General features: G+C 39.5%; 1 protein-coding gene across 2 annotated transcripts; it reads left to right on the top strand.

The window, feature by feature from the left end:
• The first annotated feature begins 10734 nt into the window (after nt 1-10734).
• LOC101641920 (gastric triacylglycerol lipase) lies at nt 10735-20909 on the top strand. 2 transcript variants are annotated; one of them, XM_030885937.1, is made up of 9 exons: nt 10735-10842; nt 11037-11151; nt 12390-12492; nt 14792-14901; nt 16216-16352; nt 17049-17195; nt 17615-17686; nt 18517-18588; nt 20673-20909. In XM_030885937.1, the coding sequence occupies exons 1-9, from the start codon at nt 10738-10740 to the stop codon at nt 20907-20909; spliced, it is 1098 nt and encodes a 365-aa protein (XP_030741797.1). In that variant the 5' UTR covers nt 10735-10737. The 2 variants fall into 2 exon arrangements, with proteins under 2 accessions (XP_030741797.1, XP_004701417.1); XM_004701360.2 differs by having other exon boundaries at nt 11037-11154; nt 12294-12492.
• The last annotated feature ends 2919 nt before the right edge of the window (nt 20910-23828 follow it).

The raw sequence follows: 23828 nt of genomic DNA, 5'->3' as shown, positions 1-23828 counted from the left end.
TTTCTAGATGATGCTGTTTTTAGGTCCCATGATGTTAGCTCTAATTCCTAGTGTCCTTAGGGACAACTGAGTGAAGCCCTGCCTGGTTCTGTGCCATCCTTGCAATTGTTTTTATGTTTGAGCCCATTGTTGCAGCCATGATGTCTACCATAGTTAGAGCCATGGTGCCTATTCCCGATGCTAGAGTGCATATATGAGTGCATATGCTAGAGTCCATATAGAGGGATATATGAGTTCTTCTTGGACATGAGCAAGAGAGTCAAGATATGAGTGATCAAATTATTGTTTTATCTAAGAACCCAAACTTATTACCAATGAGTTGATTCCAGCTCATAGCAACCCTCTATGGGGTTTATGAGACTGTAAGTCTTTAGGAAAGCAGACAGCCTCCTCTTTCTGTAGTGCAGCTGCTGATGAGTTTGAATCACATCTTGCTGCTAGCAGTGCCACACCCACCCAACAGAGTCTCCAGCGCTTCCTTTTATCCCAAAAATGCTTATGATTTCTGCTGCTTGTTCTTGGAGACTCAACCACTAGCAAATACATCTTGTCACCCGCTCCCTCTCTTTTTTGCAGTTTCCCCTATTACTTTTCCTTTCCCCGCCTCTATAACTCTGATGGCATAGCCAATTAATGAGGCTAGCAGTTCAAACCCACTAGTTTCTACTTAGGAAAAAAATGAGGTTTTTTGCTCTTGTAAAGATTTACAGTCTCAAAACCCCCGCAGCCAGTCCTGCTCTGCCGACAGGGACTCTAGCAGTGAGTTAAGAGGGACTTGACACTATTGCAGTGAGTGAGTTTGAGAGAGGATCACTATGAGCCAAAGCTGACTCTATGGGACTTAACAATGACAAAAAGAAAAGAAAAGAAAGTGAGGAGAAGGAAGCTATTTCCCACGTTAATTTGCAAGGCAAATGATTATATCCTCGCCAGAAGAATGAACTACAGAGGACAGCACTGAGGCTACAGCTCAGAGAGAGGGGCAGGTCTGCTCAGAATACATCAGAGAAAACTAAGAGGTAAGGGGATAGAAAAAGTGGACCCCACCAAGCTCCAAGGATGATATTACTGCTCAGAACAGCCAATGCATAGAGAGGACTTTAGGGCCGGCCTCACTATGAGACATGGTGTCCCCTCACTGAGCCATAGCATTATGGAGGATAACACTGGAGACACAGTGCAGGAATTGTGCCTGGTCTGATATTCTCCCCCACCCCCTCACACACACCAGGGTGAAACAAAGTAATAAAGTCCCCAAGAACCCCAAAAATAGACTTCAGGGACAGGGCATGGCACCTCATCAGACAGGATCGAAAAACATTCATAAAGGTCAACAGGTAGACCTGGAACTATCTATAGAATTTTCTCTCTCTCTCTTTTTTTTTTTTTCATGTCTATCTATATAAAATAGGCAGAATAAATAATCCTGAGGAGAAAACAATGGACTAACAGTTCCAGGGTGACTTGGGAGAAGGGGAGGTTGGGGAAAGGAATTGGGGAAGCCAACAAACCCAGGGACAAGGGAACAACAAGTGATCTAAAGTCAATAGTGAGGAGGATGGAGGATGACTGGTGGGGCTTGATCAAGTGCAATGTAGCTAAGAGGAATTAATGAGTGCTGAATGAAAACTGAACATGATAGTGGGACAGAGGAGAGTAAAAGGAAATAGAGGAAAGAACTAGGAGGCAAACAACATTTATAGAGGACTGACACAGGCGTGTATATACGTAAATATATACACATATACCAGAAGGAATACAGATCTATGTATCTACATATCATATATGTTAAATATTAAGGTAGCAGATGGACATTGGGCCTCTACTAAAGCACTCCCTCAACACAAGAACACTTTGTTCTAATAACTTGGCATTCTGTGTTGCTCACCTTCCTGACAGGAGTGCTGAAGACAATTTGGGAGCATAAGAAAATGTGGTGAAGAAAACTGATGATGCTTGGCTATCAAAAATAGCATCTGGGGTCTTAAAGGCTTGAAGATGAACAAGCAGCCATCTACCTGGGAAGCAACAAAGCCCACATGGAAGAAGCACAACAGCCTGTGTGGTCATGAGGTGTTGATGGGATCAGGTATCAGGCATCTAAGACCCAGAACAAGCAACCATATCGACAACAACAGAGCCGGGGTAGGGGCAGAGAGGAGACCCAATGCCCATCTGTAGACAATTGGACATCCCATCACAGAAGAGTCATAAGGAAGGGACGAGCCAGCCAGGGTTTAGTATAGCAATGACAAAACACATAGCATTCCTCTAGTTCAGCAGTTCTCAACCTGTGGGTTGTCGACGCCTTTGGGGGTCAAACAATCCTTTCACAGGGGTCGCCTGATTCATAACAGTAGCAAAATTACAGTTATGAAGTAGCAATGAAACTAATTTTATTGTTGGGGGGTCACCACAACATGAGGGACTATGTTAAAGGGTTATGGCATTAGAAAGGTTGGGAACCACTGCTCTAGTCCTTTAATGCTTCCTCCCCCCACTATCATGTCCCCGATTCTACCTTACAAATCTAGCCAGACTATAGAATGTGCAGGGTACAGAATAGAACTCTCAACATGAAATCCAGGAAAGATAAACCCCTCAGGAACAATAATAGGTGTATCAATACCACGAGGGTAGGGTGAAGTTGGGGGTAAAGAGAGAACTGATCAAAATGGTCTATGTATTACACCACCACCCCCTTCCAATGGGATGGACAACAGAAACATGGGTGAAGGGAGACAGTGGTTGGTGGAAGATATGAAAATAATAATAATAATAATGTATTAGTTATCAAGGGTTCCTGAGGGAGTGAGGGAAACAAATGAGGAGCTGATACCTAGGGCTGAAGTAGCAAGAAAATGTTTTGAAAGGATGATGGCAACATATGTACAAATGTGCTTGGTACAATAGATGTATGGATTGTTATACGAGCTGTAAGAGCCCTCAATAAAATTATTTTTTTTAAAAAGAAGTTGCCCATTTTCTTACCAACATAAATGTAATTTCCTTCTCTGAGACATGCATACCCATCTTCCCCATGTTGACTTGAATTTCTAGTAAGGTTTCCAGTGAGAGTGCTCATTGGAGAGTCTGCTGGATTGGGGTGACTTTAGCACACTTTGATATGGCAACAACTGAATAATCTCCTTCCTCTCCCCATATCTTGCAAAACTAACACCAGCTGAGGTGAGGTATATTCTTTCTGCGTTTCGTATTCACATATTCTCATTCAGTGTATATGTCTTGAGTATCTCCCAATTATTATTATATTATATAAAGACTGTTAGACATGACCTTCTCTTAATGACTTCTAACTTGTTTTATGGGTGAAAGGTAACATGTGAGAAGCTAATTGAAGCCATGCAGCCACTCACCTTAGGAATGCACAGACATAAATACGCACAAATTTGAGGGTTCCTGTGTTAGTCTGGGTAGACTAGAGAAACAAATTCATAAATATGCATATGTGTATAAGAAAGAGGTTTATATACAAGAGCAGTTGAATATTGAGAAAAGATCCCAGCCCAGTCCAGATCATGTCCATAAGTCTGATATTAGCCCATATGTCTGTCACCAATTTATAAAGTCCTCTTCAGACTCACAAAACACATGCAGTGATGCCGAATGCAGGGAGATCACAAGCCAGTGGGTGTGAAGTCTCATAGAGCCAGTGATGTTGTAAGCATCTCAGTGCTGGCAGGGGTCTCCACGTGGCTTCTCCAGGTCCACGGTTCTGGCTGCATCAGAGTAAGTCCAGGGATGACTTCTCTTCAAGGATGGCTCAAAGGGAGTCAGCCTTTTCAGTAGAGTCTCCAAGGAAGCGAGCAGAGACAGAGAGATGGCTCCCACCTCCAAGTAGGTAATCAAGAGTTTCCCAAATTCTTAGGGGAAGGCCATTCCCACATAGAAGTCTCATTGGCTATATCCTGATTGACAGACTAGACTCCAACCCTCATTCTTAATCCCCTCCAGTCCCAAATTGACACCAGATTATGTAATTACCACAGTTCCCTCTTTACAAACATCTGTCCTTTATAATCTCAGCACCTACTCTTTAGAGTGAGAAGAGCCATTCTAGATTTCCAAAGACAATGTCATTATTTTCATGTGATGAAGACACATTTTCACTTTACGAAGATAATTAGGTTAGCTCATTTGTTGCACACCAAGAGTGTCTCATGTATCTGTGAAATGATGTTAAAAATAAGCCAATTTATTTAATATCTAAAATACGCATCACCTGTTAAATCAAAAACTGTGCACTGTCCTATGCATTTGTATATAAATATTTATACTTGTATATAAAACATATAAATATATGCTCTAAGGAAATTTATCTTCTTGATTAAATAGGACATACTCTGAAGTCACTAAAAAGCAACATAAACCAGTCATAATTCAGGACCAAATGAATTTTGTAATGATCAAAGTGCAATAGGAAGTTATAAGAAAAAGAAAAACCCATTTGGATTGGAGTTGTTAAGGATACCCTATTTCCTTAAACATAATAAATTAAAAAAAACTATTTACTTGTTGAATAAGTGCATTCTTTTTTATTTGAACTTGATTTGTGGGACAATGATTGTCATTATCAGTTTGTGGAAAAATATATATATTTTACTGAATAAAGAAAGATAAAATATTATTATATAGAGAATAATGTTAAATTCTTGATCTAAAGCCAAAAAGCAAAACCAAATAAGGGAAATAAGGACTAGGACAATGAAAATAAATTAACAACCATAAAGAGATCCTTCTTAGACAAACAGTGGGGTGTGAAGACTTGGTTGAATTAAAAAAAAAAGGATAAATTGACTTATCAAAAATAATTGTAATATTTTGAATTTACATGACTATTAACACACTCCTGCTCATCATCAACTTATAGTAAAACAGAAAGGAAAGCATGACAAATCATATTATAAATAAGCTGAATCCTAAGAGATGATCATAACATGGATGAATTTCAAGGCATCTGTATAACTCTCAAAAACTAAAGAAAATATATTGTATGCATATATGCACATGCATTGCTAGAGAAAAGTCCTAAGTCTGATCTCATTTTAAAGTGTACATGACCTTCTAAAATGATCATGAATCAGGAGAGAGCTAGTCTTGCTAGGCCTTAGAAGCAAAGTGCTCCCTCAATTGGTCTTTACTCAACTCACTATATGCAATTTTACCAGTTCAATGTAGACATTTTAGCCTTAGACTAAAGTTACCAGAAGTACGCCCAGATTCAAAAGTGAGCTGCAATGCTTATGGCTGAGTCTTCAGGGGCTAAATAAAAGCCTACTGAGATCTATAAAATTCAAAGTAAAAAATTATAAAAGTTGGCAATGAAAACTAGTAGAAGTCTAGAAATATAAGGAATGACAGAATTTTTAATATCTTGTAAGGAAATAAGTGTTCAGGGAAAATATTATTTTATCACATATAAAAATCAAAGTAGAATGTTGATTCTTAGATTTTTCCCCCCAAAACCCATTTTATTGGGAGGTAATAAAGATAACATATTGTTTCATAATTCAATCACATCAAGCAGTATTGCACACTTGCTACCACCATCAGTTTCAAAAACTATCTTCCTTCTTGAACTCTACCTCATTTCTTCATTACCCCCACCGCTCCCTCTCCCCCCACCACTATACCCCCACCCAGGAACCTTTATTGTACTTGTTATCTCCATAGGTCCATATTGCAACACAATGTTCTTAAAATTGTAAGGAATCATAAACCACATATTTCTCTCACCTCTTCCAGCTTATTACAACAATAACAAAAATAAACTCAAAATGAACAGGAAGAACAAGGACCCTTTTTTCCCCCCCAAAAAATACCAAATGTAATAAAAGTTTGTTGAAGATAATCCAGCAATGATTGTAGCACTACATTGACAGGGAGTTTCCAGAAGTTCAGGATGGATTCCAAAGAGTACATGGAGCAAGGGATATCATTGCCAATGTCAGCTGTCTCTCGGTTGAAAGTAGAGAAAACCAGAAATGTGTTTACTTCTGACCCAAGCCATGTGGTAGTTGGGAATTAGATCAACTGGACACTCCTGCCTATTGGTGGAGACAAATTTGTCAATTCAGTTGAAGCCTGATGCCATCTCTGTGATATCATAAGCCTTTTGTATAAGAGAAAGGGACTCTGGGGACTACTCTCTCTGCCCCTCTGGCTTCCTGCTTTCTGCAACACTGCAGCCAACCGGGAGGAGAACTGCTGCTGCCCTGCATGTTTTCACTGACTTTGGACCCATGGGACTCTGCCTGCAGCAGCCTGTGACCTTTCCGCTTTGTGGCTCACCATGCTGTGACATCCATGTAGCTATGGGAGTCTGAAAAGGGACTTAGGAACTAGCATCAGACTTAGAGACTTGAGTTGAACTGAGCTGGGTGCCTTCTTGACATAAAGTTGCTGCTTAATATAAAGCTCTTTTCTTAGACATAGATGAATGGCATTGGATTCGTTTCTCTAGACAACACAGCCTAACTTGCTAGGGTATCAGTGGAGTGGGGTGCTGGAAAAACAAAATCATGGAGATGAAGAGTGGAGGCTTGTCTGGCGTCTGCGTTACGGCAGCTGGATGGACTTGGGTTTATCTTCATTGGCTAGCCAGAGGTGAGCTATGACTACATAGTTTACTCAGTTGTTAAGTGGAAAGGGCATGAGGAGAGAAACTGAGGATTCTGAGAAGCTGTCTTTGGTTATTCCTACCCGAAATGGTGAACAAGAACGTAATGGGTGTTAAATTGGAGATCAGGGGGCTAAAATGCCTCTTGAACTTTTCTGAGGCCAGGGCCAGACTGCTTAGTCTAAATAGCTGACAATAGATTTGGGCCTGCCTTGATCCTGCAAGGGGCTTAAGGCCATATTGCATATGAATGGGATAATTTAGATAAGAAAAAATTGATTTACCTGGCAGCCACTCAGGAGACAACCACCACTTGCCCTCCCTTGACCATTTGATCCCAGCAGAAGGCTATAGATGACAGTGGGAGCCCAAAATACACTTGTGGGAACTACCTAGGACATGTGCGTCTGATGACCTCCCTCTATCCCTATTCGAGGGCTGGGAGGAAAGTGGTTATTAAGCAAGAGCGCATTGGAGAGATGAGTATTGAAGATCAAAGGGATGAACCTGAGTTAAGCAGTCAAAACTTTGTCGGTTTATCCCCCTTGTGATACACGCTGGACCTGACCTGGTTTTCAACATTTTCTGTATATTTTTTGTTCATATTAGGTTTTATCTCAGAGGCGTTATGTCATTGGGAGTCACCCTCTTGAAGCTGTGGTATATGTTTTCTGTTTCTCGGTATGTGAAGCCCAGGGTTGATGAACCTATAGGAACAGCAAGTAGAAGAAGGGTTGTGGGGGTGGGGAGAGGGCGGTGGACAGTGGTGGTGGTGGGAGGAGGGGGATAAAAGGGAGAAGATGTCAAGGAGTCCGGAAGGGAAAAGAATGTTTGTAAACTGGTTGTGGTAGCAATTGTACAATACTGCTTGATATGATTGGACTATGGAATGATATGATATATGTATCAACTCCCAATTAATAATATTTTAAGTGAAAAAAAGAGAAATTATTGAATTTGCCCATTTTTAGAATTGTGTTGAGGGTCTGGTTATACTAGGATTACATTGTTTTCTTCCACCTACTGTTACTGACATAATGTGTGATAGAATTAAATATGAAGGATTAGTGATTAAAGAGAGCTTGCCAACCTTCAGCCTTTACAACTGGATCTGTTAAATGGGTATTAGGAATTGCCTGCAAAGACCTAAGGACTTGAGTTGGGCTGGCTTGGGGTGCCTTCGTGATGTAAAGTCGCTTCTTCAGATAAAACGGTTTCTTATACGTAGATGAGTGTCACTGGATTTGTTTCTCTGAACAACCTAGCCTAACAGAGCCTAGTATTTTCAGTCACCTCATATGCACGTGAAGTTGGACATTGAATTAGGAAGACAAAAGAAATCAATGCATTTGAATGAACTATGATGTTGGCAAAGGATACTGAAAATACTATGGACTACCAAAAGAGCAAATAAATTTGTCTTGAACCAAGAACCATCAGAACGCTCCTTTGAAGCAAGGATGGCGAGATTGAATCTCACGTACTTTGGACACATTATCAGGAGAGGACCAGTCCCTGAAGAAGGACCTCATGCTTGGTATAGTGTTGGGGAAGCAAAAAAGAAGAAAGCCCTTGATACAATGGCTGCAACATGGGCTCAAACCTAAGAGCAAGTATGCGATGGCACCGGACCAGAAAGTGTTTCTCTCTCTGGTCCACAGGCACCTACTCTATGGAACCGCAGAGAGCAGTAACAATGGATGGGCTAGAACAGGGAGTCCAGAACTAGTTCCACCCTTGATAAATGTGATAAAACAACTCAGGGAATTGGAGAAATTGCATTGCATATCTGAATGGGGGGAAAACACTAGTCTTGTTTCTAAATTGAGATCATAGACCAACATATGAGTGCGTGAAGTCTGTCATCTTGCCTAGATAGGCAGGTTCTGAAGTCATTAAGAAGCAATGTAAAACAACAGTGGAAAAATTGTCACTTTATAGCTTGCCATTTTGTCCTTTTCAACAAGAATTATATCTTCACAATTTCTACTAGGGAATTAAATATTTAAAAAACCAATAGTGATTAGGTTTCCTTATCTGAGCCACATTACATAATTATTTGCACTAATCCTTGGCTCTTTATATGTGTAAGCAATCAAGAGCCACTTGTAATTTTTCTTAAATAATTTTTAATCATTTCAACTCCTTTGGTTAATATTTCTGCTTGTTAAAAGTTCAAGGTGAGTAAGAACACAATACCGGGCAACAATGGATGCAGTATTTGACTTACAGGTTTGTCCTTTTAAAATTAGATGACGACCAGATATTGAGACTCTTACAATTTAATCAGCACTGAGTAATGCTGACCATTGTCAAGGTTTTGTATATAAGCATTAACCAAAACAGTAAACATCCAGAGAAACATAATCCTTACTCTGTTGAGCAGACCGTAAGTACGATTTTGCTGAGGTAAAGTATATTTGCATTAATTTATTTTCCTTAAGGCAAAGTTGCCCTTTTGAAATGCTGAGATACTTTTTGCACATTCATCATCTCTGTGTCTCTAGAATTAGGGTTTAATCTCTAGGGTTTCTCCTGTCTTGTCTCTAACACAGAACGTTCTTAATTACTGAATAACAGATTTGTTCATTGTTTCAATGTTTTCTAATGACTACCTCATGTAAAACCTGATGTTATAATCTCTTAGTATCCATTTCAGAAAAGAATAGGCCATGACTCTTATTATCACGACAAGTTTGTATTGATTTTTGAAATTGAAAAATTACATCCCATTCACATCAACTGTGGTTAAAAGTTCAGAATATATCACTGTGAAACTTCCTAAGATACTAATTTCTTAAAATTCTAATTCTTCAAAAGAGAAATTTAGACCACATTATATAAATCTGTCTAGTTTTGTCCCAAGTAGTTCCTTATGGGAGCTGGTGTAGGGTCATCCTAAAGCAACATTGCAGTGGGGAGTTCTATGGAATTAGACAATCTGGTATCATTTATGGGTTTTGCTGCTTTCTCTCCATGGATGGAGGCACAAGTTCTTCATCTCTTTCATTTTGGGTTTGTTCATTTATAACATGGAGAATGTAACATCACCTACTCCATAATGCTGTTATGAAAATGAAATGAGATTATGGCCTCTTTATTAAGTATTTGGGATGTGTCTGACATGTTAAGAATGTTTATCATCTTAATGAACTCTCATAACTCCTGGATATTCACTATTATGGAGCCTATTTTATTAATGAGGAAATTATCTAAGTGAAGGTAACTCACTAACCTATGTAAAATGGTGATCACAGTTCTCAGCAAACAGTGAGCATTCCGTAAATGTTAGTGACTGCTATTATGCTACCACGTGGCAGCATGCACCTGAGAACAGCTACTCTGTGGGAGAAAGCTGAGGCTTGTCACTCTGTGAGAGAATTCATCGCAGAAACTCACAGGGGCAGTTCTACTGTTTGACAGAGACGCTATGAGTTGGAATCGACTCAATGACAGTGATTTCTGTAGGCCTATATTTACAGTTATCAAGAGCTACCTAAGTAATTTCAATAGAAAATATCTAAGCAAAAACCAGATGAGCAATCAACAATCTTCCTGAAATTATATTCACATATTACTCTAGTTATTGTAAGATTTTCATAAAGTGACAGTGGATTTTTTAATCCACAGAATTATTTAAAAGCAATATATATTTAAAATTAGAAACAATATTAAATACAGTGTGATACTATTCAATGCCATTATATGACTTCTACAGAAACCAAATACCAGCCCCCATCACTCCTGTCCCATTTTGGATTCTCAAAATTAATTGGCAAATGCCCTTAGCAAGAAACAGTATAAAAATATGATATGTGCCAGCAAATCAGAATACTTTGTCAAATAAGATTCCTTTGATATGACCTGAAAACCTGAAAAGTGTACAATGTTCTTAAAGAAATAGAGTAAAAACATGTTAAGCATTACAATGCCTGCACTGATGCCCGCATGTCCCACTTTATTGCCCAACAAAATATAATCCAACCTAAGCATTCCTCTATATTGCATGTAAGTAAAATTGACACAAAATGCAACAAGCATGAAGGTACAATGGGTTAACCATGGTATTTTTTGTTGTCGCTTTAGACAGGTCCAAAATGTGGTCGCTTTTAACAGTGGGAAGTCTAATATCAGCACTTGGAACTGTAAATGGTTTCCTTGGAAAACTAACACCTGAGAGCCCTGAAGTAACTATGAACATTGTAAGTTATGCATGACAGGGAAGCCAAACAACAACAACAACAACAACAACAAACTATGAACTATTACTATCCTTTATCGTGGTGATGGGGTTAAGCTTGAACATAGCTAACTAAAAAATAATGAAGAATCTCCACTTAGTAGATCCGTTTTCAAAAGTTATCTAAAGCTTAACGTTCTTATTTCTCTTCATCAGAGTCAGATGATTACCTACTGGGGAAACCCAAATGAAGACTATGAAGTTGTGACTGAAGACGGTTATATTCTTGAAATCAATCGAATTCCTCATGGGAGGAAAAATTCAGAGAACAAAGGTTTTTTGCTCTGTTCTTTTTCCTCTTTCTTCATCCCTCCTTCTTTCCTCATCAAGTTTCCCTCCCTGACTTTCTCCCTTGTATCTCTGTTCTTCTCTCCTTTGATTTCCCCCTACAATTTTGGTGAGCCTTGCTCATTCTGGAAATAAAATAACAATGGAGCTGACGTTCCAGACCTCCAGACACTTCACCCATGTAGTCAAGGAGGCTTGTTACTCTGAGAGAGATTGACAAGTAAGGAGATGCTTCTAAGTAACATACAATGAATTCAACAGTAAAACTATACACAGAATATAAACTGGTCATATTAAATGGTATCAATTTGAGGGCACCAAACCTAGTCTAAGGAAGTCAAGGAAAGTTTTCTCTGAGAGGCAATCACTGAACTGGGTCTTTGAGAATGAGGACAAGTGACCCAGATGATGTGTTGCAGCTGAGAGGGGAGGGAGACCATTTAAGTCTCATTTCCTGAACAGAAAAAAAAGCCATTTTTGATACAATTGTAAAAATTCATCTTTGTGTCATTGCAGAAAAATTATAAAAGATTAAAAACAAGAAAGAGAAAATCCATCTATAACTTAATCTCCAGAGTACACTTAACATAATGCTGTATTCCCTTAGAAAATACCTTGTTCTGCAGCTTTACATTAGAGACTAGACAATCTGCTGCGCTGTCACAGGTGTTGAGTCTAGATCAACTCAACGGCACCTAGCAACTACAAACACAATCAAGGTATAATTGGCATACAATAAACTTTACATATTTAAAGCATAAAATCTGCTCGTTTCTGGCACTGCCGTCATTGGGTGCTAAGCAAATTCCACTTTACAGTAGCCCTCTAAGACGCACTTGAACTACTCCTATAGCATTCTCAAGGTGGTAAATCTTTACAGAAACAGGCTGATACTTTTCTTCTGTGAATTATCTGGTGATTTCAAACCATCAAACTTTAGGTTAGCTCGCCACACTGCGAATATTAAAAATCACTCAACCAAATGAACATATTTAATGTGTAATCAGAGACATGGTATGAGCTTCACAATTGTCTCTGGGTATTCTAATTCTATCCAGACAGATAATTTTCTATATAGACGTTAAGGAGTGTGTTTGCAATACTTATTTTTTTCTCCTTCTTTAGGCCAGAGGCCTGTAGTGTTTCTGCAGCATGGCTTGCTCACATCAGCCACAAACTGGATTTCAAATCTCCCTAACAACAGTCTTGCTTTCATTCTGGCGGATGCTGGTTTTGATGTGTGGCTTGGAAACAGCAGAGGAAATACCTATGCCAGGAGAAATATATACTATTCACCAGACTCAGTGGAATTATGGGCTTTCAGGTAACGAAGAGAAAGAATAAAAAATAAGCAGTTATAAGTGTATATTGGGTTATAAGAATTCATGGATATTTTCCTTTTTCCAATCTCACCCTACACTGACAAATTATATGAGAAGGTACCAAAAAGAAAGCGGATATTTTTTAAAGCTATTCATTTAATTTTTTTTTCACAAAAGAATCTTATCACTTTCAAAGTACTCTCCATTACACTTAATACTTGTATCAAATCTACGATTCCATTCTTGGAAACATTTTTCAAACTCATCTGTTTGGATGGCAAACAGCACCTCCCTTGTTTTTTCTTCACCTCTTTTATGTCATCAAATCACTGTCATTTCATGTCCCTCTTCTTTCATGGAAACAAAAAGAAGGCACATGGAGCAAGGTCAGGTGAGTCAGGTGCATGGGGTAAGATAGGGATGCTGTTTTTGCCAAAAACTGGCACACTGAGATGGCTGTGGGAGCAGGTGCATTGTTGTGGTGGCAAAACCAATTCCCTGTCTGCCACAAATCCAGGCTTTTTTGATGCACACTGCAATCTTTTCAGAACCTCTAAATAGATAGCTTGATTAGCAGTCTGATATGGTGGAGTAAACTCCAAAATGCACTACAAGTCAATGTTTTCATCCATTCAGGAAGCTGACAGATGTTCAGAACAAGGTTTGTCATCAATCAACATTTCACCTTTTTTGAAAAGAGAAAACCACTTGCACACGTGAGTTTTTCCCATAGCACTGTCTTTGTAAGCTGTGTTCAACATCACAATAGTTTCTGCAGCTTTTTTACTGATCAGGAAACATAACTTCACAGCTGCACACTGTTCTTTTAAATTGACCACCACAAAAAATGAGGTTCGGCCAAAACTGCTTTTATGAAAAAAAATTCACTGTGAACAGAAAGAACCTTCCCAGGTGGTGCCACTAGGTGCACTAACTCAGACTGAGTTGTTCAATGCTTGCCTAGTGAGAAAAATGTGTACTGTGAAAACTTCAATCCACCCAGCAAAATTCTAGGGTTTGGGGGGGCGGGGTACCCACTCATATTCCCAGTATTAGAAGAAGGACTTTAGTTCTCTTTTAATACCTTATTGCATTCTTCCATATATTCTGTCCCAAGGGTAGCTTTACCTTCACTTTCCTTTCGCAGTACTCACTCTAAAGGAATTGCTGACTATGGTTTTCCAAATGGAATAAACAATATGGCAGAAGCAAGAAACTTCTCTTTCCACTTCAGATCCTCAAAGGATCATCCACACACATTCCAGATGATGTTAACACTCAACTGAGGGTTGGAGGATCAGAAACCTGGATCACCCTCAAGGGCAGGGGGAGATGAACTTTGGACACCATATAGAGAGTTCAAATTACAAAAGGTTTTCTTTCACTGGCCTGCTTCCTTATTACTGGAAACTACTGTTGGAGTTGAAAGATAGGGGAGTGTTATTCTGTTGAAGCTGAAGCACAAGAATGCTCCTTTTGTCTAGGAATGGAAAGGAAGCCATTGTGGCCAGGTGGTGATAAGGAAGAGAGAACGCCACAGAAGGTGAGACTGGAGGGGCAGATCAGGCAGGGGTGAGATGACCTCCTGAGAGCCTTGGAGCTCACTCGAGATACAATGAACAGCACAGGGACGTTCCATATCCAGTTTTCTTTTTCCAAAGACCATTCTGGCTGATTTATGACAACTGAAACAGAAAGGGGAAGGATTCCTATTAAATGCCACTGGAACATAGTATGTTGTTGCTGAGGTCAAGTGTGATTGAGAGTGACCTAACGTATAGGAGAATGAAACACCACCTGGTTCTGCACCGTCCTCGCAAATATTTGAGCACATTGTTCAGACACTGTATGAATCCATCTTGTGGAGGGTTTCTCTCTATTCTCCTTGCCCTCATACTTCACCACGCATGATGTCCTTTGCCAGGGACTGTTGTCTCCTGATAGCATGTCCAAAGTATATGTGACTAAGTGAGACCATTCTCACTTCTAAGGGGTAGAGCATATAAATGGTTATTAAATCTGATATGCCGTTTCTGGGATAGAAATAATCCCTGGCATACAGATACTAACTTTTATAACTTTAATTGCATTTCTAATGCCAGGCTTCAGAAAGGACAGGATTGTGATGAGGAAGCCACTCAGAGGGCACCTCAGGCTCATGAATGCTCTATAGGTGGACATATTTGGAGAATCTAACTGCTGCTTGTCCATGGGAACTTTAGCTACAAATATGTTTGCTTTGTTAGAAACCTTAGAAAGGACATACATTAAGTTTTATTTTGTGCTTTTTTGAAATTGTAGTTTTGATGAAATGGCTAAATATGACCTGCCAGCCACAATCAAATTCATTGTAAAGAAAACTGGACAGGAGAGTCTACATTATGTTGGCCATTCCCAGGGGACCACCATTGGTATGTATAGGCAATCTAAGCCTGGTAGTTTAGTTCACTGGGGTAGGTGTGCTGGATACCAAGCTAAGTTTTTTCGTTAAAAGAGATCTCCACACAATTCAGTAATATAAGGACAAAGCAAAGGGGGAAGGAGGGTAAATAATTTGTGCAAAATAATACAGGTAGTAAATATGTCACATCCACAATATTTCATTATAAGCAGTGGGGTGGATCATTCTAAGCAATTAGATTATATAAAATGTAATTTAATAAGTTTTTTTTTTTTATCACAGCCCAGTATACTAATACAATACTGTTTGGGAAACAAGTTAGTTATAGGTTGAGTTATAGGTGTCTGTGGTATATTAAAAAACTAAAATAACAACTTAGATCTATTGAGTCAATTCCAACTCATGGTGATGCTATGGGGCAGAGTAGAAACTCCTGTGAGTTTCCCAGGCTGCAAATCTTTAAAGAGTAGAAAGTCTTTTCTCTCGCTCCTGGAGGGGTTAGTAGTTTCAAAGAGCTGACCTTGCTGTTCACCCACTGTGCTGGAATTCTCTTGGCTATTCAACTGTCAAACATTGACTGTGTTCCCAGTACCTTGGTACATATGTCACCTCATTTATGGTTAGTTCCTAAGCAATCTAATGAAACAATATTAGCCTCCTATTTAGATGAGTAACTTCGAGGCTCTCAGAGTTTAGTGTTGCCCAAGTCACAAAGTTGATAGATGACAGAGCCAATCATCAAAACCAATTTGGTCAGATTTCAAATTTGTGTTTTTAAACTTTTTACTTATATGCCCTACTCATGTTAAGTGGTAATTTTCAAATTGTACTTAAATTCATTAAAACTTTTCACAGTATTAATAACTGTGTTATTAGATGATAGCCCTAATTATAGCTGACTTATAAATCCAGATGAAAGAGCTTTCTATATATATATTTAAAATTCTAGTTTCTTATCACATATAAACTCTTTAAGAATAAAACAGAAAGGCTAACATATGATTGCTTTACATAGGGACCCTGGTGGCGAAGTGGTTATGCATTGCACTAACAATAACCATAAAGTCAGCAGTTTGAAACCACCAGCCACTCCCTTAAAGAGTTATAGTCTTGGAAAGTCACAGGGGCAGTTCTTGCCTGCCCTCTAGGGGCGCTATGAGTCAGCATCTATTCAAGGGCAGTAAGTAGTATAAGCAGAGGTGCCAATTTTTCAGAGTTTCTCAAATGCCACCTTAGTAAATCCAATATAATGCTATACTTATAAAACCAACAAGAACCAGTGACACAAACACACTTTATAAACCAGTTCCTTGGTCTCCTTCAGGTTTTATTGCCTTTTCCACCAATCCCAAACTGGCCAAAAGAATCAAAACCTTTTATGCGTTAGCTCCAGTGGCCATGGTGAAGTACACCAAAAGCCTTTTAAACAAGCTCTCACTCGTTCCCACCTTCCTCTTCAAGGTGTGTGATTCTCTTTCATTGACTTGAATGTAAGATGTCAAATCACCATGGATTTCAAAGCAAGAACAGAAGAAGAAGAAATTGCTAAATAATCATTTACTGGTATCTATGAATGCACACGTGGTATTATTTATTAGCCAGCTTTCATGCCCAATATAGCCTATGAGATCCTGACAATTGTCTTTATTCTTGATTAGCTTTTACAAGATAGCGAGGGATGGGAGGATTTTATAGGGATTTTTTTTATAGATGTTTTGATTTATTAAGCACCCTATTCAGAAACATCAAGGTTGTGATTCCACTCCTAGAGTGGAGAAGGAGAAATCAAAGATGTGAAAAGTATCTGACCTGAGCCATGGGAACTGGGAAGAAAGTGAATGGAAGGGGAGGGCCTACGAGTGAGAGTTTTACTTCATTAGGCTCATCATCGCAGCTGGTTTCAACACTTCGTGTTTTCTGCTGCCTCACACCATCCACTAGTTAATGAAGCTAGACAATTCACAGTAATATCTGCCCATTTCACTGTTTTGTTGAGGGAACGGAGTGAGAGACAGTATTTGAAATTTCTAAGGCACTGTGAAATTTCTACGAACTAAGGAACTAGCACCTACGTTGTGTAGAGATAAAATTATTTTAAATGGAGTCTTTTCTGCAGTTTGATTGCTATAAGCCTCGAATGATGCTTTTATCTTTCAGATTATTTTTGGTAACAAAATGTTCTATCCACACCATTTTTTGGATGATTTTCTTGCTACGGAAGTGTGCTCCCGCCAGACATTAAATAAACTTTGCAGTAATGCCTTGTTTATCATTTGTGGATTCGACAGTCAGAACTTGAACACGGTTTGTATCCATTGCAGTTTCTATCCTGAATAGTTCGAGAAATATCTTTGAGTTCTTTTCCTGTCATCAATTCTAAAGAGTATTTCCTGAGGAGTAACTTCAGAATCATGTCCACGATAGGTAGATAAACCCCAAAGAAATCACAAATCATTGCTTTCAATTTTACCACTTCCACCTTTCTCCCATTACCTCAAATATGCCTTTAAATAAACAGCATATAAAGCATTAATCCTCAAAGCAATGTCTCAAAGAGGTCTACTGCAACAATTTTACCCTATGTAATATATCATTTGATTCATTGACTGCTGCTTCCATAGGCATTGATTGTGGATTTATGTAATGCGACATTCTTGACAATTTCAACATTTCCTATAGAGAAACAATATGTGTGTCTAAGTGCATGTTTATTTGCTCCCTAGAGCCGCTTGGATGTTTATCTATCACATAATCCAGCAGGAACTTCTGTTCAAAATGTACTCCACTGGTCCCAGGTATCAGTTCATAATATTGGTTAAATTATTTTTTTAAGAACGCATCCTAGCACAGTGCAACTCTAGTCCATAAGTCTGATACTAGTCCACAAGTCCCCCTTCAGACTCATGCAGCCAGAGGCAATGATGCAGAATGCAGGAAGATCACAAGATCACAGGCTGTTGGGTACAAAGTCATTTCGATCCAAGGTCGGTGGAAACATGGCAGGGCACCAGCAGCTCCTGTGGTCAGGGTCAGAGTTCCAGCAAGCAGGAAGGCAAACAAGCAGAGAGTGAGGGAGATTCTTGCTTTCTCCCCGCTTATAAAAGGCCACACCCCCAAGGAAGCATCATTAGGCTGTGATCCGATTACAGGTTGGATTCCACCCCTACACTTTCACACATCTTCAAGTTGACGTGAAAGCACCCATCCAACTACCACAGGCCTGAGCCCTTGGACTTTCAAATACCCCTCAGAGGAAGTATTTTTAGCAAGTGAATACCAGCTGAAAGTAACAATCGATCCATGGGAATGAAAGTCTTAGAAAAACAGATACTTCAAGTAACAAAATAACAGAAATGAATGATTTTTACACAGAAAAAAAATATTTCAAGCACAGCTGCATGTTAAAGTTGCATAAATTCCTGGGTTTGGGTGAGCAATAAACTTTGTTTTTGAAATGCAACTATTTTCTAATAATTGTTTAAGTTGAGGCTATACCTACTGGAAATTATTGGGCTTTATTTTTGTCATGGTGAGAAGAGTTCTATTTCTTTGTGCTTCTGTGAATTTGCTAATTGTCAAGCTTCTTGTTTTCCCATCCCCCTCTACCCCACAACCCTTACCTTAGGCTGTTAGTTCTGGGAAATTCCAAGCTTTTGACTGGGGAAGCCCTGTTCAGAACAAGATGCACTACAATCAGGTAAGCATCTTTTATTTTTTTGTTTTCAGGTAAGCATCTTAAAGTTGAAATTATTCACTTTTGAAAGACAACATTTTAAAAATGTTTAAGAAGAAATTATGAAAAATTTGAGTATCTTTTCCATTGAAATAGACCCAGAAATTATAAAGTAGATCATTATTTTCTTGAATTTCCTTCACCACATCAAATCTTACCCCAGATTGCCAGTCTTCCGTATAACTGTGCTGTCCTGCTTCACCAACTGGGTTAAAAAGTTGCTCTCAAAAAACCACACCACCCCCCCCCCCACACACACACAAGATCCTTCACAGAACTTATGACTTCCTCCTCGCACACACTCATAAAGCACAATTGTGATGTGTCTCGTTCCTTCAGCGTTCCGTTCTCTTTCCTAAATTATAAGAAATTCATTGTTCTAACTATTCATGAGATAGAGGTGGAATCCCTCTCTTCTTAACAATGTCTTGTATTCTGTTGTCTAACCAGATTGAGTGATTTCAATGAGAGACTTTCCAGATAGATGGGAGATGTACTTGCAGGTCGAGCGTGGAGTTACAATCCGCAGACAAGGGCAGTATCATCATACTATTGGCAGAGATGCTGCGTTGGCTTCACTGAGTCCAGTCTTTAGCCAACCTCGCTGCTTGTTATTGTCCAAAGAACCCAGGCTTTGGAGTTCATCCCATCTGGGATCATTGAAAGCTTCTGCAATGATTTCTCCCATCTCTTTGCCCACCCTCAGAAGACAGTAATTGAAATAATCTAATAGAACACTATTTATTAGCCTTAACTCAGTGTAAATTCTTAGATTACCGCTGGCTAATGGTAAACAAGAAATTATCCTAAAATTTGGGGGGAGCCCTCTTCTTCTCATTCTACTCTCAACTCTTTCATTTAAGTAGTAACTGAAGAACTCTTACTAATTTTTATTCCTGACTAATGTTTGGTAGGAATTTATATATACTCACAATAATATTCTAGGTATAAAAAAGATGCCCAGCTTTTTATTTATACCTTTGATGTATTTATAGAAGTGTTCAGCAGAGTATTATAAAATACTATATTTTCCCCTCCAGAACACATTTCTCCTGCCCTTCCAACCATTGCCTCCTCAACTTTCCAAAATACAGGCTTGCTTCGAATCCATCCTTTCACCTGGCTCTGTTACCAGTCACAAGATGGCTTCACCTTGGAGGGCCAAGTAGACCCTGGAAACCCCATCCCTATAGCTGTCCTTCATCTAACCAATCCAGGGACAGGCCATCTTGGTCTTCAAGTAACTGAGGCAGTGACACTAATTTTAGAGTGAAGTGTTAGCATCTAGGAGATTCTTGGAACATCCTCAGTAAAAGAGAGTAAGTTTACTAGTGTGCCTATTCTGACGCAAGGACCCTATAGATTGGAGTAGGACTGCTCTTTAGGATTTTCAAGACTGTAGTGTAAATCCTTCCAGGAGCAGACAGCCTCGGCTTTTCCTGCAGCTGGTGAGTTTGATGTACCACTAAACCACTGGGCCACGAGAGCCCCTGGAAACATAATAGCACATATTAAAATACTATGAAAAATTACATAGACTGGGGTATTTTGTTAAGGAAGATTGGCTATTACATGGATTAGAACAAAAAAAGTATTATGTTGGATTAGTATTTTTGAGTATGTTCTAACAAAACTAAAACATCTCCATGAGGCAGTTGGAAAATGAGAACTGGTTTTCTAGTTACCTTTTCCTACTATATAAATATCCTTTAAATCTATACATGGATGCTCATTTTCTGAAAACAGGAAAGTCACTAATAATTTGGACCAAGGTTTAATAAAACCAGATGACCCCACTTGTAAGCAAATAGAAACAAAATAAATGGCTCCAGATAATTCATTGCAATTAGAATGCAATCAAATTCACCTCCTTCAAGTGGGGTAGAAAACCCAGGTTTTTAATGAGTGAGCATTGTTGCCTAAGGCTTTATTATGTAAAGCATGCCCAGCGACCAGAAGCATCAGTAGCACCTGAGCATGCAGACAGACTCGCAGGAAGCTTGGCCACCTCTGAAAACCCTCTCGTCCTCTTCTTCGTTGTTTTTAAGCCCACCCCTCCCTTCCACAACATGACCGCCATGAGAGTGCCGATTGCAGTGTGGAGCGGGGGAAACGACTGGTTGGCTGATCCCCACGATGTTGACCTTTTGCTTCCCAGACTCTCTAATGTCATTTACTCCAAGAAGATTGCTCCATACAACCACTTGAACTTCATCTGGGCAGTGAATGCTGCTCAAGAAATTTACAACGAGATTGTTTCTGTGATAGCAAGGGTTTCAAAGTAGTTCTGGATTTTAAAAATCATCTATTTCCTTTATTTCCCACAAGATCCTTTTTTGTCACCATAATTTTCTGTCATATTGGAGATGTAATACTCTTTCTGTAAGTTGGACTTTTGAAATATATTGGCATCAAAAAGAGTCCCATTTTCTATTTTTAATTTTTAAACATATGATGTTTTTTCCTTTGGACATTCCTCTAGAAACACCCGAGGTAACACCTTCCTGGGCAGGTAAACTTCACACCTCCTCCGTGCTTTCCTCCTGTTTCTTAATTCAGTTTAGATGTTGAGCTTTGAGTACTGACAGTTGCCCGAATAGCAGACTTGGGGTTGGTCCTCAGTGAAGTGCTTCTTATGAACATTTAAGCTCAGTCTTTCTAAGGACAGTACAGCCACTACTCACTGCTTTACATGTTTAAGCCTAAGACAATGCACATTTGGGTATAATAGTTCCCTTTTACTGTTTGGTGCCCAATTCCAAGATCAAACTCACTGCCACTGAGTTGATGCTGATTCATAGCAACCCTCGAACAACCCATTGGGGGGATCGAATGGCTCTTTCACAGGGCTCCCCAATTCATAACAGTAGCAAAATGACAGTTATGAGGTAGCAACGAAAATAATTTTATGGCTGGGCGGGGGGGTCACCACAACATGAGGAACTGTATTAAAGGGCCGTGACTTTAGGAAAGTTGAGAACCACTGCTATAGGACAAGGAAGAACTGTCCCTGTGAGTTTTTAAGACTGTAATTCTTTAGGAGAGTAGAAAGTTCTTTCTCCTGAGGAGAGGCTGGTAGTTTTGAAATAATGACCATGCAGTTAGCAACCCAACCAGCCCCAGAATATTAAAATCAAGGGTAGACTTGGAAGGAACAGGCCACCAGTGTTCAGGAAATTGGGAGGTGACGGGGGTACCCTACATGTTGGTGCCTAGAAAGCTTGGTTGGAGGGTCTGACAGGGAAGTGCAACTACTCATATACTACAGCAGGGAAACCGGTCCTCTTCAACCATGTGCCGTTTTAGGAAAGAATCACATGGAGCAGTGAGAGAGGAAGGGGACACCCAGCCAGCCAGCCACTCACCAGAATCAACCTTGGCAATCAATGAGGTGATTGATAGGTGTAGCAGCCAGACCGCACTCACTCCCTGCATTCTGGTATTGTTCCGTTCTCCTGTCCCTGGGTCTGACCCACAAAGCAGGTCAGGTCTTTAAAATCACTGTCATCATCCTGTCAACCACTGGGTCTACAAATATTTTAAATGATCAATTTCAGTCAAGATGTGTAACTGCCACCAACTGGTGCTAAAACATGGTTCCTCCAAACTTGTAGAATTTCTAGAAAGCTCAGGCTCCCCGGAAGATTTTATTAATCCTCACCATATTGTAAACTCGTGTTTTATGTAACTCTGCTTTTTGGATCGTGTAATGATCATGTACTGGCAGGGCTTAGTGTAGTAAATATAAATAAGGTTGAGTGTTTGGTTCCCAGCATTGGTATAAAGAGGAGTGAGTGTTCACAAAAGTTACAAGTGGGGTCGCCAGAAAAGCTGCCCTTTCTTTGCCACACAGAGAGGCATGATCTCTGTGACATTGGTCATGAGCAAATGTGCCTTACATCTTGGAGAAAGACAATATCTCTGTCTTCCAAGACAGCTAGTTGTTCAAGCATTCTTGAAAAAATAGCGTGGCACAAAAATTGATCCTGAAATGCAGCACTGCTCTGGAGAAGCCTCCCAATATCAACCTTTACAGTACGTCCGCTTCACCTGCAGAGCTTGACCAAAGACAGCAGGCTAAGCCACCCTGAGAAGTGACCCTGATTCCACAGGCCTGGGCTGAGTCTAAGAACCTGTTGCTGTTGTTTTCTCGACTTTTACATTCCACTGTTTTATAAAATTAATTCTGTAAGAAGTCTTACAGGGACATGCAGTCAATAACATTATGAGAAACACATTTGCTGTATTTTAAAATGGTAAGTTTACATTCACTCTTTTTTTAAAAGGCATTCTCTGTGTATATAGACAGCCAGAAGCCCCGGTGGCTCTCTCTGAAATCCAGTCGGCATCAATGAAACTGTGTTTGGGTTTCTGAGCTTGAATTGACTGACAGCTAACTCATTGCCGTCAAGTCAACGATTCGTAAGGACCCTATAGGATCCGGTAGAACTGCCCCTGTGACATCCCAAGACTGTAGCTGTTAATGGGAGTAGAAAGTCCTGTCTTTCTCCACAGAGCAGCTAGTGGTTTAAAACTGCTGACCTTGACCATCGTTGCTCAACGCACAACCAATATGACACCAAGACTCCCACCTCACTGGCACTTTGTTTTGTTTTTTAATGAAGTTACTCAGATGTGCCACTAGAGGGTAGTGCTTGTGTTTTTCCTTGGTCCAGTGCATCTACTCCATTTAAATAACAGATGGTACTTGCATTCATTTTTCTTAGCAAGTTAACCTCTTAAATCAGTTTATACTATAAACTATGGAAGGAAAACTGTGATAAAATGTATTTGCAAAACAATAGGAGTTAGGTCTTAGAGAATCTCACAGTCAAAATTTAAGTACAATAAGCACCCTAAATGGTTTCCGCATGGCTAGTACTAATTCCTACAAAAATACAAAGTTGTACTATACCAGTTTGACAAAGTAAGAATACTAAAAATAAACTACATGTGTGAAGCCTCATGACAAACTGTGGAACTAAGATTTGAATTCACGTCTGGTTGACTCCCAAAAGCAAGCTTTGATCCAGTATTTAACACAAACAAATCAATTCTTAATACAAATAGATCTTTCACCTGGGCACGTGCTACAATACATTTAACCCCTTTGTACCACTCTTACCTTTTGTTTTTCACAGCCCATGTTATTGTTATAGATTGGATTGTATCCTTACCACCCCTTCCACCCCATCCCGCCCCCC

Source organism: Echinops telfairi, unplaced genomic scaffold (assembly GCF_000313985.2).
Source record: "Echinops telfairi isolate 266 unplaced genomic scaffold, ASM31398v2 ScPeMD7_70;HRSCAF=299, whole genome shotgun sequence".
Taxonomy (NCBI): domain Eukaryota; kingdom Metazoa; phylum Chordata; class Mammalia; order Afrosoricida; family Tenrecidae; genus Echinops; species Echinops telfairi.
The sequence above is the reverse complement of the archived record's forward strand: the minus strand, read 5'-3'. Positions and strand labels throughout refer to the sequence as shown.

Bases quoted from the DNA above. Each gene is read 5' to 3' on its own strand.
- LOC101641920 (XM_004701360.2), top strand. From the start codon at position 10,738: ATGTGGTCGCTTTTAACAGTGGGAAGTCTAATATCAGCACTTGGAACT. The intron at 17,196-17,614 runs GTTTGTATCCAT...TTTGCTCCCTAG, and splicing joins ACAGTCAGAACTTGAACACG to AGCCGCTTGGATGTTTATCT. The intron at 17,687-18,516 runs GTATCAGTTCAT...CCCTTACCTTAG, and splicing joins ATGTACTCCACTGGTCCCAG to GCTGTTAGTTCTGGGAAATT.